The 17164-nt window shown below is 44.5% G+C and overlaps 2 protein-coding genes across 7 annotated transcripts in view; one reads left to right on the top strand and one right to left on the bottom strand.

Moving 5' to 3' along the window:
- The window catches only part of otofa (otoferlin a), a 91356-nt gene that overhangs the window by 53009 nt on the left and 21183 nt on the right, over window positions 1-17164 (top strand). The gene's annotated exons all lie outside the window — the stretch shown is intronic.
- fndc1 (fibronectin type III domain containing 1) lies at window positions 1779-16375 on the bottom strand. 4 transcript variants are annotated; one of them, XM_037244121.1, is made up of 21 exons: window positions 16251-16375; window positions 14248-14430; window positions 13829-13897; window positions 13165-13407; window positions 12914-13009; window positions 12718-12835; window positions 12461-12648; window positions 12060-12167; window positions 11778-11966; window positions 9458-11701; window positions 9258-9361; window positions 9079-9190; window positions 8679-9011; window positions 7850-8029; window positions 6124-6360; window positions 5175-5283; window positions 3291-3370; window positions 3106-3135; window positions 2717-2878; window positions 2417-2539; window positions 1779-2203 (listed from the first exon to the last, which is right to left on the bottom strand). In XM_037244121.1, the coding sequence occupies exons 1-21, from the start codon at window positions 16321-16323 to the stop codon at window positions 2088-2090; spliced, it is 5097 nt and encodes a 1698-aa protein (XP_037100016.1). In that variant the 5' UTR covers window positions 16324-16375; the 3' UTR covers window positions 1779-2087. The 4 variants fall into 4 exon arrangements, with proteins under 4 accessions (XP_037100016.1, XP_037100015.1, XP_037100018.1 ...); XM_037244120.1 differs by having other exon boundaries at window positions 12718-12838; XM_037244123.1 differs by lacking the exons at window positions 13829-13897; window positions 14248-14430; window positions 16251-16375 and having other exon boundaries at window positions 12914-12977; window positions 13165-13301.

Consider the following 17164-nt stretch of genomic DNA (forward strand, 5'->3'; position numbering starts at 1 on the left):
TAAGGTTAATGTGAGTAAAACAAAATAGCTTTCTTCCTGTAGGCAGGTTTTGGAGCAATTCCACTCCAAATAAATGCCTGTTAAATATTAGCGATAACAATGTCGAGGCGACATGTCGAAATGCGGAACTCGAGCTGTAAGTCAAACATCTGTTGTCAAATCAGAGGCTTTTAAATACATTTCCTGCCTGTCAGAGGCTTCACTGTGATGATTTAAGCTTTCTTAACTTTTTCCAGGCCAAACGGTGACCCACTTCTCAATAACGTGACGTGTGTTCACATTCTTTAATCATCTGGAATTAAAAAGGTGCTCTTAAATGCTCCACAGTGATGCCAGAAAGAAGCTCATGTACGTGTGGAAAGTAAGCTCGGGCCTGGACTTAATCAAGCCAGCGTGGCCTTTTGCCCTTTATGCTGTAAAAGTTGTGTCTTTCGCCACGTGCACGGACCTTGACGCTCACCGTCCCGCATGAAAACTATCACACGTGCTCCGACAGATTCTGGGAAAATATCTGACAGTCCGCCCGACTAGATCTAATCAGACCTTAATGTGGTCAGCAGCATAGGTGACGCTCACGGGCCAAACTCTTTGTCATCGGCGCATTTATTCCACAAAGACCACCGCGATGAGATGAAGAAAAAAAAGGGGGGGGGGGGCTTAAAGGCACTTTTCGTGGACTTAATCAACAGATGTTTCTTTTTTTTTGGGGGGCAAGATTGGCTAAATGAAGTGAAGCACTGAGCACTGTACAGTTAAATATCAATATAAAAAAATATATAGCATAATATAAAAATAAAAAAAATATATAATATATATAAAATAAATAATAAAATATAAATATAATGTAAAAATATGACATTGACCCTACCGTTTAAAATTTGACAAATGAGCTCAGTATGACTGCAGAAACAAGCATTCATCTCCCTTAATTGCCCAGCGGCAGGAGTGACATCGAATATACATGACATCAACATTTTTGGCTTTAGTTAGCGCTCATGACAAATGCGTTGAATGAAGTATTTTGGCGAGGTAGCCATTTTATAATGACAGGACCCTGAGGCCTTTTCTTCTCGTGGAAGATGAACGCGGCCGGTGGCTACCGCCGCTTATTTGAACGCAACAGCTGCTCGTTGGAAGCAGCCTAACTAACGTGAGCTGCCAATGAATCTCATGACGTAACGATTCAATCGGCGACAAATACGGCGCAGGCTTTTCCACTCATTTTCCAGCCGACACATCACGGGCAAAGTATTTTTCCCTTTCGACACCGCGAGTCATAAAAAGTGACCGTTGGATGTGAAAATCCATGATCAAAGATTTGATCACAAACATATTGAGGAGATTTGTCCGGCGAGCCCGTTGCACTCAAATAACAAAGATTTCGATTCTGCAACAATTAAATGGGTTTTTTTTTTTAATTCCTCACCATTAAAATTGCGACCCGGCTCACCTGCATCTGTGCTCAATATGTTCTTTTTGGATATTTAGTAGTGTTTTAACTGCTCCAGTTGGCCGACAATAATGTTATGACTCAAGTCTCCCAATGGATCGATTGGAACTCGAAAACAAAACCTTGATCAAGCGCTGATTGACTAATAAAATGTGTCTGGGATGATGAAATGATTTGTGCTCTTTTCATCGCTGCGCTTTCCGAGGGCGCCTTTGATTCCTGAGCTCCTTTATTCTTCATCTGCATACATTTAAAAACATAAGTGGTAATGCTTTAAAAATTCCGATGGAAGTAAATGATCAAAAAAAAAAAAGGTCCGATTTCAGACTGAAACTCAACAGACTTCAGTTTATTGCCTATTATGCATGTTCCTTAAATAAGATTGCATATGGACCTGCTGCTTGGGTGCTTGCTTGACAAGAATTTTACAAAGCTCATGCCTTTTCTTCCCTCATATACAGACTGCTTTATGTAAAAAAAACCAAAACAAAACAAAATACACAGGGCTTGCGTCAAAGCATTATGTTCATTTGATTAAAGTGGTGTCTTTTAGTTGCGGCGAGCAAAAGTCTCTGTTTTAGTTGGCGGGGCGACTGATTGGTTGCCCTTTGTAACAGTGCCCCCCCTCCCACTCCTCCTACCACTTTCCAGGGATGGGCACCCCACATTCATACCAGCCCACGAAAGGATGGGATGTTCTTCTGCCAATCACTCCAAATGTGACAGGCTCCTGTCTGTAGGCACGATAATATCCTACAGGGGAGGGGGGGAGGGGATATAGAATTAGCACCGCGTCCTCAACGTCATTGAATTGCTCCCCATTAAACATCAGTCATCACAAACTCCCAAAGGGCAATGTAGATAATTGCGTGTAACTAGTCGCAACCAGTCCAAGCAAAAAAAAACATCGAGCCAAGCCCGCCTGTTTGAAATTCAAAAGAAGCCCAACTATGAGCTCATGTTTACCTTGAGCTGAAGGCAGAGTAAGAGAGAGATACGCGGGCCCAGTCCTGCCGTCCCTGTGCGAGTCCACAAACTGACAATGATCTTCTCCTTCTCCCACCGTGTCTCCGATACTGTAGAAAGGCTCTGCAGGATGAAACGCTTTTGTTCATACAGTTCATCTTCACGGAGTTTGAGTCTTAGCGTGAAAACTAACATCTGTAATGCATAATAGACAATAAACTAACCAGCACGATTGTTTTGACCTGAATAGATTCAAGTAGGGTATTTGTTATTCAATACAAAACGTGGATTCAAACATACCTCTAAGACCGTCTCCCATGAAGATCTTGTATCGCAGAGAGTTGCACAAAACCACGCCCACAAACTTCCGGTACCACGTCCGCTTGACGTACTGACTGCCTTGACAGGAACTGTGGGCCGAGTTGTAGCGGAAGGAGAAAGGGATCCAAATTGGTTCTCCGCCTGAAACAAAAATATACCCCCCAAAAAAAGATTAAATGTAACTGTAGCAACATACAAGTCCTGGCGTCCCTCAGGGCTCCGTTCTAGAGTTATTGCTTTTTTGATTTCTACGAGGTATGTAGTGGTCATTTCGTTTTAAGTTTGACTTACTAGTATGTCAAAAACTAATTGGACTGCACTCATTGAAGTTTTCGTAGGACACGAGTCAAAATAATGTGTAGACTCACCAGGCGGTCTTTCAATGAGAAGAGGATCGTCTGAAAGAAACAACATGGCGGACAATGTTAATGTTTTCACCTGATAGAGAAACACATCTGGTAGCCTGCGATGGCCTCCTTGAGGTCAGACGATTTTTATTTGTGGCAGAATAAATAACCCCGTCATGACATTTTTATGCTGCCCTGTTGCTCACCTGATTCGGTGACATAGGTGAGCGTATCGCTGATGGGTCCCAACCCAAACACATTCTTGGCCTGGACTTTGAAGTAGTACCTGAAAGAAAACAAAAAGCACAACTCAAGAGGGCTTTTAGTGTCATTCTGTTGTGGCTCTGCAAAAGTGAAGCAAATGCTAATGACGATAGCAGACGACTTTGGTCAGCCCGATTCGGGACTCGAGGCCCGTTTCCTATTGGTGGGGATTCAAAGTGGAGCAGATCACTTTGAAGGTAGGAAGTAGGCTGAAGGGACAAGCGTCGATTAGATGATAGCAAGGCAGGATGAACTCACTGGAAGTATCACAACTTCACGGAGGATTTGTTTGTGCAGGAGTCCATTCACGCAAGTTGGCCCTCCGATCATTTTGGGAGCCAAAAAGCCTGCAACCGCCAGGCCTGGTTCCAATCACCGGAGCCACATAACAACAGTGACCGAAATATACAGCACCGAAGCGAGAAAGAGGAGGAAAGAAAAAGCAGATGCAGAGAGCGGTGATGTCATGAAAAACCAAATTGGAGCGGGGTGGAAAAAAAATCGCAAGCAGAATACAAAAACAAAGGAACTCACTCGAAAATATTTGGAAAAAGGGCCTCAGATGATCTCTTGTAGTTTGAAATGGAGTGGCTTGATTCAACCTCTATTATTCCAAAATAACTCAAATGATTTATATTTCTCCTGCATTTGATCTGTTTGCTAACGAGAAACCGTTTCCAAAAATGGTGGAAACTGTGACTGGTCTTCTTTTCACGATCCGGTTCTGATAAAACTGCCGAGGCAATTATTCACAAACTGTTTTCGTCCGCCCTATTTCGTCAGCTGTCGAGGTTCTAAACGACTTATGCTGCATATTTTGTTAATCTAACGAGCAGAACACCTTGTGGAAATATATCCGCATTAGAGCAGCGACGTATAGTGTGTGTGTGCGTGTCTGGAAAGCAGAAGGAGCCTCAAGTTTTGGGAAATGCCAAGAGTGTCCCACAGCAGTGGTCCCATGAGTAACTGTAACCAAGTCAGACAGACAGACATGCCAGCTTGGATACACGCTGGTTGCTAGGGAGGAGCTAGACCAACTTTCGGAAAAGTTGACACTTGAAACACAGCTCCATTGTTTGACTTTTTCAGCAGGTGCTCCGTTCGGCTCTCGGCAGGCCGTAGACGAAACACCTGTGCTTTATCGTGTCGAAATCCACATAGATGGGTCATTTCGACCCGACTTGAAAAAAAAGGAAAGTAGGAGAAGAATGAGTGTCGTACATTGACGTGCTACTTCTTAATGTGAGACAAGCGTTGTTTAGCCTCGTGCAAATGGATTTCATCAGCTGATGACATGTTTGTGATGAATATTCAAAACATATTTCTCCGCATGCCACCGTCGAGTCAAATTGAGTCAGATGTTTGGATGATCAGGAAGCTTGTCAGAGTGCTTGGATCATCATCAAGCTGTTTTGATTTAACAATCGCATCCCCTCATAAAGACAAACAAATCAGTGCCATATAAATGAATATACAAAGAACTATGGGAATATTTTAGGTGTTGTGTCACGGTGAGATGGAGTCCTAACAGTCCAAAATCCAGCAGAGCCAAGAAAGAGCACCAGAGGCTGTTCCACTTCATACCAGACTTGATCAATTTAGACAAGATGTTCTCTTACTTGGAAAACAAGAAGTTAGCCATTTTTATTGGGGCTTGATCTCACGGAGTTCAAAACGGATCCGTTTTACGACGTTATTGTTTTTTGGGCCGCATTTTGGACGGCTTCAACAAAACATGACTCACCAAATATTGCAGGTGTGTGTTTTTGGACAAGTCGGGCATTTTGTTTGAAGCCCGGTGCTACAAAAAACAAAGTGATTGTTACCTGGAGTTGGGTTTGAGATTCTCCACAGCCAGATGAGTCCCATTGGATACCTTTGAGGACCATCGATTGTTGAGCACGTCATCATACGAAGCACTGTACACCATGTAGCCTGTAAGCACAAAACAGAATTTGAATGAGTCCACTCTGGTCTACCGTTACAAAAATAACTTTTCGGGGTCGGCTTTAATCCAGCCACTTCCTGTTTTCTTCTTCGCGTCACTCGTGCAGTCATGCAGTGAAAACACTCCAATCCGGTACGTGACCTGGAGGTCGTGCACCCTGGAGGAATTCCCTCTAAAGCTTTATCGAAACAACATATGGCAGCACATCAAACCTGACCTGTTGAATTTTGAGACTTTTTTTTTATTTTTATTGGAGCCACATCAACGCAGCTGACTGTTGACAGCGGGGAATAGTTTTAATCTACCGTCATTCCCTACTTCAACTATGAATGAAACATTCCAAAAGAAATTGACCAAAAAAAAAAAAAAAAGCTTCAGAAAAATATCTTAAATACTGCAACAGATGATCATTTCATCTTATACGAAGTGGAAAGTAAAGCAAATGATTCACACCAGCGGGAAGGAAACGCTAAGGGCTGAAAAGAAAATACCAAATACACCCCCCCCCCCAAAAAAAAAAGAAAAATGTGGCACTGGAGACACTATCTGTTTTCCACATCAAAAGACGGCGGCCCGTCCCACAACACAAGAAGGGGCTCGTGTGTGTCTGCCAAATCAAACATTCTGCGACTCTTAAAACCTTGCCTCTGATAGTCCCGCATTTTTCACACACAAGCTCCTGGTCTTAAATTATTTTTAACCTCCGTGCGTCACAGACTTTTTTGTTTCCCCTGAGAAACGGAATAGACTGAGAAATTCCAACAAACTGTGATAAAGCTTAAGAGCACAAGAAGCCATTTTGTTAGGCGGCCATTTTGTTCTCTTACCTGAAACCATGTCATCCTTCAATGGACGGCCCCAGTCCAGGATGATGAACGAGTGGCAGCCCTCCATGGCGACCACGGTGAGATTATGGGGTTTATTTTTGGGCGGCTGCTTTTGATTGGAGACGCGAGTGTCGTTCTTGATCAGATCTTCCAGGATGTCAACTTGGAGGTATTCCAGAGCCTCCGTCAGGGAGCACGGAGATCCCGGGTCCTTTTGGATGTAGTTCACATACGGTGCTGATGGGCAGATGGAAATTCAGCAATGAATGATACCATTCATACAAAATCATAGTCGCTGATATTTATATTTCAAAAGGGAAATAATGTCAGGAAAACCTTGGATCTTGGAAACAGATCCTTTTCATTCCATTTGAAATGAAACTCGAGTTTTGACTTATATGATCTTAAACCAAGTCCTTCCGTCGCCTCCGCCTTTGCCTCTTTGTTTTCTGCGTTTCGGAGAAGGCCAGCTGGACCTACAGCTGTGAATTCCGAGTTTAACTGGGATTTGGAAGCAACCGCATGAGGCTGGACCCGTTCCCACCTCTGCAGATGATTGGGCCGAGAGTCTTCCACGTGTCAGTGTCGACATTCCGCAGCTCTCGCTGTGTGTGTGTGCGTGTATGGGACAGTTTACCACTTCTAATTACAATGATAACAATTTCATTTTTTCTTGGTTTTCGTTGAAATCCTGCAGTTTCCTCATCTTTGTTACGGAACCCTCCCTTTTGAGACTCCGCATCCTCCGCTTGTAATCCAAACATATCTGGCATGTGAGACTCCAAAGCGGATAAAATATGACTGGGAAAAGTCTCGCAGCAGAGTTCAGATACAAGATAAAATATGTCGAGACATCCGACTCATCCAGCACAATTCACTCTGTCGACGTGGACGCAATCGTAAAGGGGATTTACGCAATTTATAAGAATGACAAGCTAAGACTCTTTGTTTCATGTTCGTCTGATCGTAGGCCGTAGAACAAATAACTCGAGATAATGTTAGCTTAAGAGAACAAATGTGACTCGTTTTATTCGTTGTTCACTTTTCCTCGGTTCAGTGCCCGTTTTTATCGCCGCACATAATAAGGGAGTATAATAACTTTCAGATGGCGCCATGTGAAAGGAGGTGGTCACGTTACTGACCAAAATAAACGATGTCCAAAAGAACAAATGTTGATTTTGGAGCAAATGAGAGCCCTCGTAAATCTCCACGATAAGGCTGATAAAAGCAAATCTGTCTTCTCGCAGAAAATTGCATGCTGTAATCGACCAGTCTAATCAATCGTTGAGCTAAGTCAAATTTCCAAGTTTCATCTATATAAATAATCGCAAATATACCAAAATATTTCAATTGTGTTATGACTAGCAGGATTTGGCTCATTAAAACCAAATGAGACCGAAACAATAGCACCAAGGTGAGACCACTAACAGGAAATAACAAAAGAATTAGTTCAGATCAGTGTAGCTGTGATTAAGGGCGATTGTTTTGTTTTGGGTAAAAGTCCAGCTTGGGAGATTACAATGCTTATCCCAACACGCTTTTCATATTCTGATTGCTCCAAGAGGCATAAATAAAGGCTTATGTTATTTGGATCAACATTCATTTGGCTGGATTTGATTGCATGAATCGTTAATCCATGTTCAACTTTGGTCATAGAGTCTTTAAATGAGTTTTATCAGGAGGGCCAACGTTGACTGAGCATCAAACATTTTTTTTTATAAATTACCTGTAAATCGCCTCTTCCCACTTTCGTCAAACTCTGCTAAAGGACCTCGGCCGGATCTGGTGTCTGGAGTCGGCATCTCTGTTGTGGTGGTGGCGACGGTGGTTGTGGTTGTCGGCGGTGCCGTCGTAGTAGTAGGTGTCGTAGTAGGCGGAAGCGGCGTAGTCTGGAGTACAAAGTCATCTAGCGACAAAAGTATTTATGAGTATTTGCTAAGAAGTGATTTATACCCAACTCAACAACAGGCTGGATCCTTTATAACGTCCACCATGAAGTATGTCAAACACAATGGAGTCATTAGCGGGCAGCTGGATGAGATCATTTTGAACGCAATCCATTTACTTAAAGCAAAACAATCGTTATTGACGTGTCATGTGTTTTTTCTGCCCACTTTCTCAGAATGCGTGTGTATGTGAATTAGAATCTAGTCAACAAACACATTCAAGGATGGAAAATGTGTGAAGGATTGTTTCAACAGGCCAGTTGCACTTTTAGAGCTTCTTGTCATGCAGTACCAGAAAATGTTTTGTCATAAGCGCTTCAAACTGTGCATTATCTGCCCGTAATGTTTGAAGCAAAAGCAAATCTTGTAGTAAGAGAGGGGAAATATCAAATGGCGCCCATGTGCAGCGTTGTTCTTTAGACAGCCAAACACCTGCAGTGAAAGAGTGACAGCCAACGACTCACAGCGGCCAAAACAACTTGTGTTTGGCTCACTTTATCCATGCGGATCCAAAATCCCAACCTAAGACTCAATTAATCAAATATCGGAAGAGAGAACCAATATCAAGGTTATATATGTCATATTCGTTTGAGTATTTACAAGACTCACCTTCTGAGTAACAGTTTAATATTCCTTCCGAGTCAACCATTAGATCCCCATCTTCATCCATTTTGGCGAAGGTTCCCGGTGGACATGTCGGGAATAGATCTTCAGTGGTGGACTCCGCCGTAGTCCATTCTACGGTGGTGGGTTCCGGTGTAGTGGTTGGAGCTCTGGTGGTGGTGGTAGTGGTGGTCCTGAGGTGAGGCAAGTCCAAGCCAAGTAGCGGTTTTCCTCCAACCATGAGGATCTTCTCTTTGGGGTTGACCACTGGGCGACTATCTCGGCCGTGACCAAACAAAGCCATGCCTTCCTGGTTCAGCAGGGGGCTTCCCAGATGGTCTAGTTGGAAAGAAAGGAGTCGTTATACACTGAACCTGATGAGTGTGTTCTAAAACCGCTGTAATACCAAAAATGGTGCGTCCATCCTCGCCAAGTACGACTCTCTTTGGTTGGCCCTGGGAGTCCTGGAGGACTTTTCCATCCTGGTTCATAAGGATGCCCAACTCCAGATCTACCAACTTAATCAACCGCAATGGATGTTAGATGTTAGAATAATTAAGATCATGTCTAGTCTTGGAATTTTACCCATTTGTTTCCGTCAGGTCCAGTAATAAGCCTTTGCCCAACAGACTTGCTCGTTCCATGATTGTCTGAGGAGTCTTTATCCAGATGCGGTTGTCCATTTTGACCTAGATGATGAGAAGATTTACACAATCATTGTCTTACTCACGAGTTGCCGTGTGACGTCTCCAAACTATTTCATGCATTTTACCATTTGACTTTACCATTTCCATTGGCGGCTATAGCAGCTCCATTGGGTGTTTTGCCTCTGAGGGTAGGATAGCGACTTCTGCCCCCCTGGCTTCTAAAGCCGTCTCGAGGTGAAGATGGTGACAACGATATCGACTGGACTCGACCCTCTGTGATCCCCCCAGTCCTCGTTGGAGTCGAGATTCTGCTTGCGTTGCGATCTGACGTAAACATTGGTCTGAGTCGATTCGAAGAAGAGGAGTGGGTGGATGATGAAGATGAATCAGATGTTGTTGAAGAACCCAGTCTAGAATTGTGTGTTGATTGTGATCTGCTAGGAAGCCTGGATCCACCAAACAGTCTGGTTCCAAGATGAGGAGAGCGTATCCTCCCATTCATCCCGATATTAGGACGGCGGTAAGACGGAGGGACCACGGGCGATGAGCTAGTCCTCGAAGGGTTGTCTCTTGTAGCTACACTCTCATTGTCCTCCGTGTTTCTGTTTGCTTCGGTTGGTGTTGTGGCTGGATTCGTTTGGTCCACTGCGGGTTTTGCAACATTTTTATTGATCCCACTGTTTTCTCTCTTATCAAGGTAGTCCTTTTTATCATAATCGTTATTAGCATCGTCGTTTGATTTCACATTTATAGATAGGCCAGACTTTGAAGAGGGTGAAGGAGCTGGTGGAGTTGGATATCTTGAGTTGCTATGTTCGGAATTTCTGTCAGTCAGTGAGGGTTTGTAAGAACTCCCGCCCAGGTCATCGTTTTTTAGTGAGTCACGAGAAGTGGCAGTTGGGTTTTCACTCGTCTCCTGAATCGAGGAGCCTCCTGCAGTACCTGAGTCCCTACTGGGTGTCCCCTGCAGAATGGGTCTGCCGGCTCCTGTTGAGGATGCAGATCTGCTCCAAGGAGTCCTGCCACCATGTCTGGAAAATGGGACTCTTGTTCCTGAACCCGACCTGGTTAGGAACTTAAATCTCTCCGCAAGGGAAGGACTAACTCTGATACGAGTTGTTTTATGAGAAGGACTCTCCTCGCTTTTCTTTTTCTCCTCTTCCCTGGGATCTTCTTTGTAGCTTGGAGTAGGTTCTTCAACTTTGGGTTCCCCTGTGTTTTTGAAATTGCTCTGGTGAAGTATTCCCTCATTTGTTGCCGCATGTTCTGGTGATGGATTTGACTTTTCTATGTTCTGTAAAGAGCTCTGTGAATCCCGGTTTGAAGTTGCTATTGGTTGATGCGAAGTTAAAATGTTTCTGGTGTTTGTATCTGAAGCTCCAGCGCCATTTGATGGGGCGGATGAAGCGATTTCCGATTTCTCCGTCGTCGATGATATCGTTTTGCCGTTGATCCTTCCTTCCGAAGATGACCCAACTGCCGCTTCATTGATGGACTGCTCCGGTAAGGTGGACTGCAATGTGACCTGATTGTGAGTTCTGCTCGGCAAACGTGACTGTGAAGTTATACCCGGTCTGTAACCGTTGAGCGTTCTGGTTGAATTTCCTCGAAAAGGAATTCCTAGGTTCCTTCGGCCATAACCGTTTCGTCCACCAAAGCCAGATCCATTGGTCCGGCCGGATGATGCAGATCCTTTGCCTCGAGGATCATTGGACATGTCTTTGCTCTGAAGGTGTGTGGACGCTGTGTCCTTTCTTATGTCCTCTGATTGGGTATTACGCAGGGCTGTGGTCGAAGGTGAAGAAGATGATTTTGGATGCAATGGCAATGATGAAGAGGTGCCTCCTTTTTGATGGAGCCTGAGCTTTGTGGGTTTTCTTTGCTGTGGATAAACAGACGAGGGTTTCGTTGGGGAGAGTGTAAAAACTTTCAGGCTGGGGGTCTCGGGAGTTGGAGCTTCATCCACTTCACTATAAATGTCATCCTCAGATTCAGAGGAAACATCATTATATGGCTCTTTTGTCTCAGGTTCAGACTCCATGGTTGTCGTGGCTTCTTCCGGAGAGGAGGTTGTAGGTATTCCCTCATCATCTTCATCCTCCTCCTCCTCATCCTCCCGAGCTGAGGTTCTGCCTTTGTTTACTCCATTCCTGACTCCTCCTCTTACTGAGGACATGATGCTGTGATAAGAGCGTGTCTGAGAAAGTGGGCGCACCCGTCTACTGACGGGTGCAGAGTTGCGTGGCTGAGCGGCTTCGGTCGCTTCTTCTTCTGGTGCCTCCGTTGATTGGAGCTCTGATTTGTCATTGGTAGCGTCGTTTTTGGAAGGCTTGTAGCTAGTCCTCTGGCTGTCCTTGGTCCTTGAAGAGACGGCACTGCTGGCTAGTAGAAGGAAAAGAATGGACCTTCAATTTATGATGTAAACACTGGAATACTGTCCACGTTGAGTCATTCTTACATCCAGGCATGACAACGCTGAAGGCCTTGCTTAGTGGCCCTTGTCCCCTCCTGTTGGTGGCTTTGATCTTGAAGATGTACCGATCTCCAGGTGTTAGACCGTCTATCGTCGCTGAGGTGGTGCTGCCTCGGTACGTCATACTTTTCATCCCAAATGGCTTCAATGCAGGAGCATAAGACAGGATGTACTCTGTGTGGAGACAACTGCTGTGAAGACACATCCTGGAACTCAGGAGCTAAAGATCTTGGGCATTGCGGTAGGTTTTAGACGATCTGCTTCTACCTCGTATCCTCCCATTGGTCTCCTCAGGAGGATCCCAAGTGGCCGTCACAGCAGTCCCTTTACCCCGTAGCGGTTTGACTTCAAAGTTCTCCGGTGGGCCAGATGGTGCTTACAAGTGAGGAGAGAACAAATGAGTAACACAAGGGCAACAACAGACATGAGGAAAAATGTTGCTTGAAGCACTTGAAGCCATAAAATGGACCAGGGTTCTTTAAACTAAGGAAAATATTGCCGCTATATATCGTTTGCTTTCTTTTGACATCATGCATGGAAGTTGACAGAAAACTCAGCAGGGAGGAAATGCCGACATTGCAGTAAATCAACTTTTTGTCCGATACGTGCTCCAGCCGACGTTGAAAGCCAAGAATAAGCTCATCGGGAATTCTTCAGCGTGCTCCTACCTGACTCGGGGGTCCTCTGATAGACGGATACACTCCACTTGCCATCATTTTCTCCTTGAGAGATTTTGACGGCAAATTCATACATGCTATCAGCAGACAGGGTGTCTACCATCACTCTCCTCTGGTTGCTCTCTTTGTACTCCCAGCGGGCTGATTCACCCTTCTCCCGGTACCGGACAGTGTAGGATCTTCAACGAGACAGACGGAGCTTAACTTTCGATTTTTTTTAATTGCAAGATTTTTGGTTTATTCTTCACCTGAATTCCCCAGATTCGATCTTTCCCATTTCCACAGCAGGGTCAACCCAGGTGATGAGGACTGATTTTGCAGACATGACCCTGACACTGATGTCTTTCGCCTCGTATTCAGGCGGCTCTGCTTAGGACATGACAAACAAAATAAAAGGATTCAAATCAATGGCAATGAGAATGATGACCAATCAGCGCGACGTACCTGGAGCGATCATTTTTGTTGCTGCATCGTTTGCAGGAGCTCTCTGGCCTTGGGAGTTCTGTGCCTGCAGTGACACCACATGAACGGACTCAGATGCTATGAATAGAGAAGGATACCAGGCACGACCAGGGTTTACACGAATGACACTAAAAAAACGGAACCAAAAAAATGCACTCATTATACTCCTGTCACTGAATTCTACATGTAGCTAAATCCCTCACCTAATACTCTGCTATGAAACAGTTTCTTACTTAATTTCTGCGAGTTACGGTTCCTCTGGTCAGACTGAGGCTTGGTGTGGTGTCTTCTCGCCAGTGAAGATGTTCTTGCGAAGCTCCTCTCGGGTTGTCGGGGACCGCTGGAAGACTGAGGGGCCCTCCTCCTGTAGGTCCTGGGGCTAGAAGCACTTTGGCGGTGTGTTGTTCTGTTCACCCGAGCAGCACGCTTCAACGCCGTCTGATTTCTCGCCGCAGGGTATGTTAACCTAGCTGCGCCTGTGACAGAAAACAAATATGAGAAATATCAAATATTTGGAACAGCCTGGAAGGCTCAAGGAAGGAAGTTCTCTCAAAAAACGGTCTGCTTTTCCGCTCACCTGCCTGAACTTGGCTTTGACTTGAGAAAAAATGCACTCGAGGTCAATGAGTTCTATTTGAAGCCCCCGGAGGGGTGTCTTGCATTTCAAAGGGGAAGTAAAAATGTGACACTGCGTGAGCGATAACCTTGTGTTTTGCATCCTTCTCAGCACGTAACCATGTCCGAAACTTGGAGGTCAAGTACCATCTTCCCACTGGGCCTCGCTTGGCTTGTCAAGGTTATAGTGCATTTTAGGTTCATGCAGAAATCGGAATCCGCCTACGAGTGATATGGTGCTAAATCTGCCAAATCAATAATATGGCTAACGGTTACTTTTACCTGTTGATGTGTTGCTGACTGGTGCGCTGCTCAGCACAGCAAAGCCATCAAGCTTTACCCATTCAGGATCTAAAAATAAAAATATAGATTTGGAAAATTATATACAGTGGACTCCCACCTCGCTATTCACTAACCTTTTTTTTTTCCTTAAATGAATCTAACTTTTGTGAGTCATCATCACTTTCCTTTTCCATCACAACTTTCCCCCTTTTGTGTTTTATTTTCCTGAAATCTATTCCACTCCGCCTCTCCTTCTGCTGGCTTGCTCGTAATAAGTCAAAACAAATGTGTCTTTGATGTTTCCAACAGTAGCTGGCCAGACACATTTATGAAGCGAAGGCTAGCGCTGCGTGTTATTTACGACGCTGCCGAAGAAATAACACAAGGTGTGTGTGTGTGTGTGTGTGTGGGGGTCTTACCGACATCCTCCACTAAGGGAGCACGACTCTCCTTGCCCACTCGGGTGTAGCGATGAGTCCTCAATGGCCTGTTAAAGCGCTCCACCGGCCTTCCGTCCAGATGGATGGAAGGCTCCCAGCTCTCCCTCAGGCTTTTGACCAATGAAGTCGCTTTGCCATTATGTGTCCGCAAGGGCTTCTCCGCTGCAATACAAATCAGCCATGCGTGCAATTTTAGTTGACAGAGACGAAGCTGCGAGGAGACGAGATCCCTCGGGTCAAAGCAGGCATGTCAAAACTTTGGAAACACCATGGTGAGGTTTTTACAAGAGCACCTCTCACCTTGCCACAAAAAAATCCCAAACGCCGACCCGGCTGCACGACCCCAACAACTGTACCCTTGACCCTAATAATTCAACTTAACAACCCCTCACTAGCTAGGCCCACCCTTGATCTGCCATTGAGTGTCTACCTGTCGGTCTTCCCTCACTCCTGACCCCAAATGAACCCAAATGAAAAATAAAATACATCTGTAACCACTCCCACAGCGGCGCAGCCTTCCCTCTTGCAGATCAACCAACTCGGGCTTGTCTTTTCCTAATGACTTAAAACATGATCTGTAGAATTCCAAGGATTTGACGCAGATTAATTTTATTTTCTCTTTTAAAGCCTTCCAAAATTAATGTTTGAACTTAGCTTAGCGGTTTAATGACCTCATGGCTGCGGTGACAGGTGTGCATTATTTGTGGCTCAGACTGAATATTTTGGAGCGTTGCCCTGACGTGACATCATGACACAAGACATGTCACTGCTGGCATTTGGCATTTGGCCAGTCGAGGCGCAGGTGCTTGGAGATCATTGAGATCATTTCAATTTTTCTCCGTCAAAACACAATAAAAGGCGCTAAAAATTCCTCATTGTGGAAAAGTCTCCTGCAGAATTCCAGCATGTTAAGAGGGGCAGGGAAATTAAATTCCACTGGCTTGCAAGGACATGATCGCCTCTCCCCCACTCACTCTTCTCCGTCTCACTTACTCTCCTGCTTTCCACAAGGAGGTGAGCTGACATGACCCAAATACACTACGCCTCTGTTCTCCTGTTGCCAAGGCGTCCCGATACACCCAGCAGTCCACAAAATAACTTGATAAATATGACGCTGACAACCCGATGACATGTGAATAGAGAAAGTAAATGAGGAGCACTCGCATCTCCATTAACAACTACTGTAAAAAATGCTCGGGGGGGAGGCGTGTAACTGACCTGTGATTGCATTAAGGAGCTCCCCAAAGTGATTCGTCAGTAAGAAACTAAATGGACCCAACCAAAAAAAAAAAAAGGAGGGCTGCTGAGGAGTGAAGAGGAATGTAAACTTGGAAAAATGTTTCCTTGGTCACTTATCCAAGTCTGCTGCTTTGGAGATTTATTTTCGCATGACTGTTGTTACGACGATAATTTCAAGGATGTTTTCGCAGTGAATCATATCAGACTGTAGGCACCAAAGCATTTGGTGCAGTCAAGTTCCAGGAGAGTGGAACTTGGGAATTTAAGGAAATAAATTATAAATTGGCAACATTTCTGGACTGTCCGTAGGGTAAATATATGCCCATATGTACCCCAAAAAACAAATATTTGTAACATAATTTTTGCTATCAGTATGCAGCCAATGAAACCTTCACTGCCACCTAGTGTAGTGGATGAGCAATTACATTTCATTCTAGTACAAAAACAAAAAAAAACAAGCATGCACACCCCACTATGTTAACAACATCTCTAAACTTAATGACAAAGCCTTATAAAATTTTAAAAATAACAGTAAAAAGGAATGACAGACAACAAATTCACAAAATTGATCTTTTTTCCCCTCGTAAAAAAAATTCCAAAACAATATTGAAGAGTAATCGACTCAGCATCAAGCCACCCCAACCACACCTACTCTGCACCCTTTTCTCCATGCTTTCATTGCCACGAAGCAAAAGTAATATTACGACAGAACATTCTTGGTACATGGTAGAAATCAGCATTACCTGTCCACCCGCATCCAGGTGTGCAGAAAGCCACAAAGAAGGCCAGGAGCGTCCTACTTGCGCACAGAGCCATGCTGCGTGTGGCGCACAGTTGCAGCAGAGGCGCAGCAACCGAGAAGGAGCCAAGGGGCTGGGACTCAATGACCCTCCTCCTCCCACATTGGGCTGGGGAGGGGGGCGCGGCTCACACGCTTGTTAAACCGGACACTTTAGAGATGTTTGGTGCCACTTGATGGTGATACGCTCCGTTTTATGGATGCCACACAAGCTCGATCCACTACTTGGTTCAAACTGGGAGCGAAGGGAACTGCGTTTTTTGTCCACTAGATGGCGAGCTAAGCCACATTTGACAAACTCCACTATTACATATAGAGATTGTAAATTAAAAAAAGTATATCGAAATATGAAAAAAATTACCCATTTTTATTAAAATAATAGTTTACATAATTAGACCAAAATAATACTTTTATTATTAAAATTTGATGTATAACTGAATTACCTCAAATTCACTCCCTAATGATTTGTTGACACTTGATGACTCCTGAAGTCTTCAAATTAGGTTTCAATTCTAGACAAACACTCCCCTCTGTTGGTGTGCCTCGTTATCTGCAATGAATGCAGGAACAGCAGATCTTGATACAGCTCTGTCTTTCTCCACACACACAAGCCGGCACACACGGAGAGTTTGCATCCCGTCCAGGGACATTAGCTTCGCCCGTAATCACTGCTTGTCTGATGCTAATTACTTCTTTCACTACGCCGGCCGCTTGAGCAAACCTCCCAACTCTCAGGTCTAATGAATAATCCAATACAATCCAATACTCAAGTATCACAAATCAAGATGAGTCCAACAGTGCACAAAGCTTGTCCGGTAGAGTCTTCCAACATATTCCGGAGCCTTCCGCAAGTCTGAG

This window comes from Syngnathus acus, chromosome 24 (assembly GCF_901709675.1).
Source record: "Syngnathus acus chromosome 24, fSynAcu1.2, whole genome shotgun sequence".
In the NCBI taxonomy this organism is placed as follows: domain Eukaryota; kingdom Metazoa; phylum Chordata; class Actinopteri; order Syngnathiformes; family Syngnathidae; genus Syngnathus; species Syngnathus acus.

Bases quoted from the DNA above. Each gene is read 5' to 3' on its own strand.
- fndc1 (XM_037244120.1), bottom strand. From the start codon at position 16,323: ATGGCTCTGTGCGCAAGTAGGACGCTCCTGGCCTTCTTTGTGGCTTTC. The intron at 9,012-9,078 runs GTATTACAGCGG...CTTTCCAACTAG, and splicing joins GGATGGACGCACCATTTTTG to ACCATCTGGGAAGCCCCCTG. The intron at 5,284-6,123 runs GTAAGAGAACAA...TTGTGCTTACAG, and splicing joins GAAGGATGACATGGTTTCAG to GCTACATGGTGTACAGTGCT.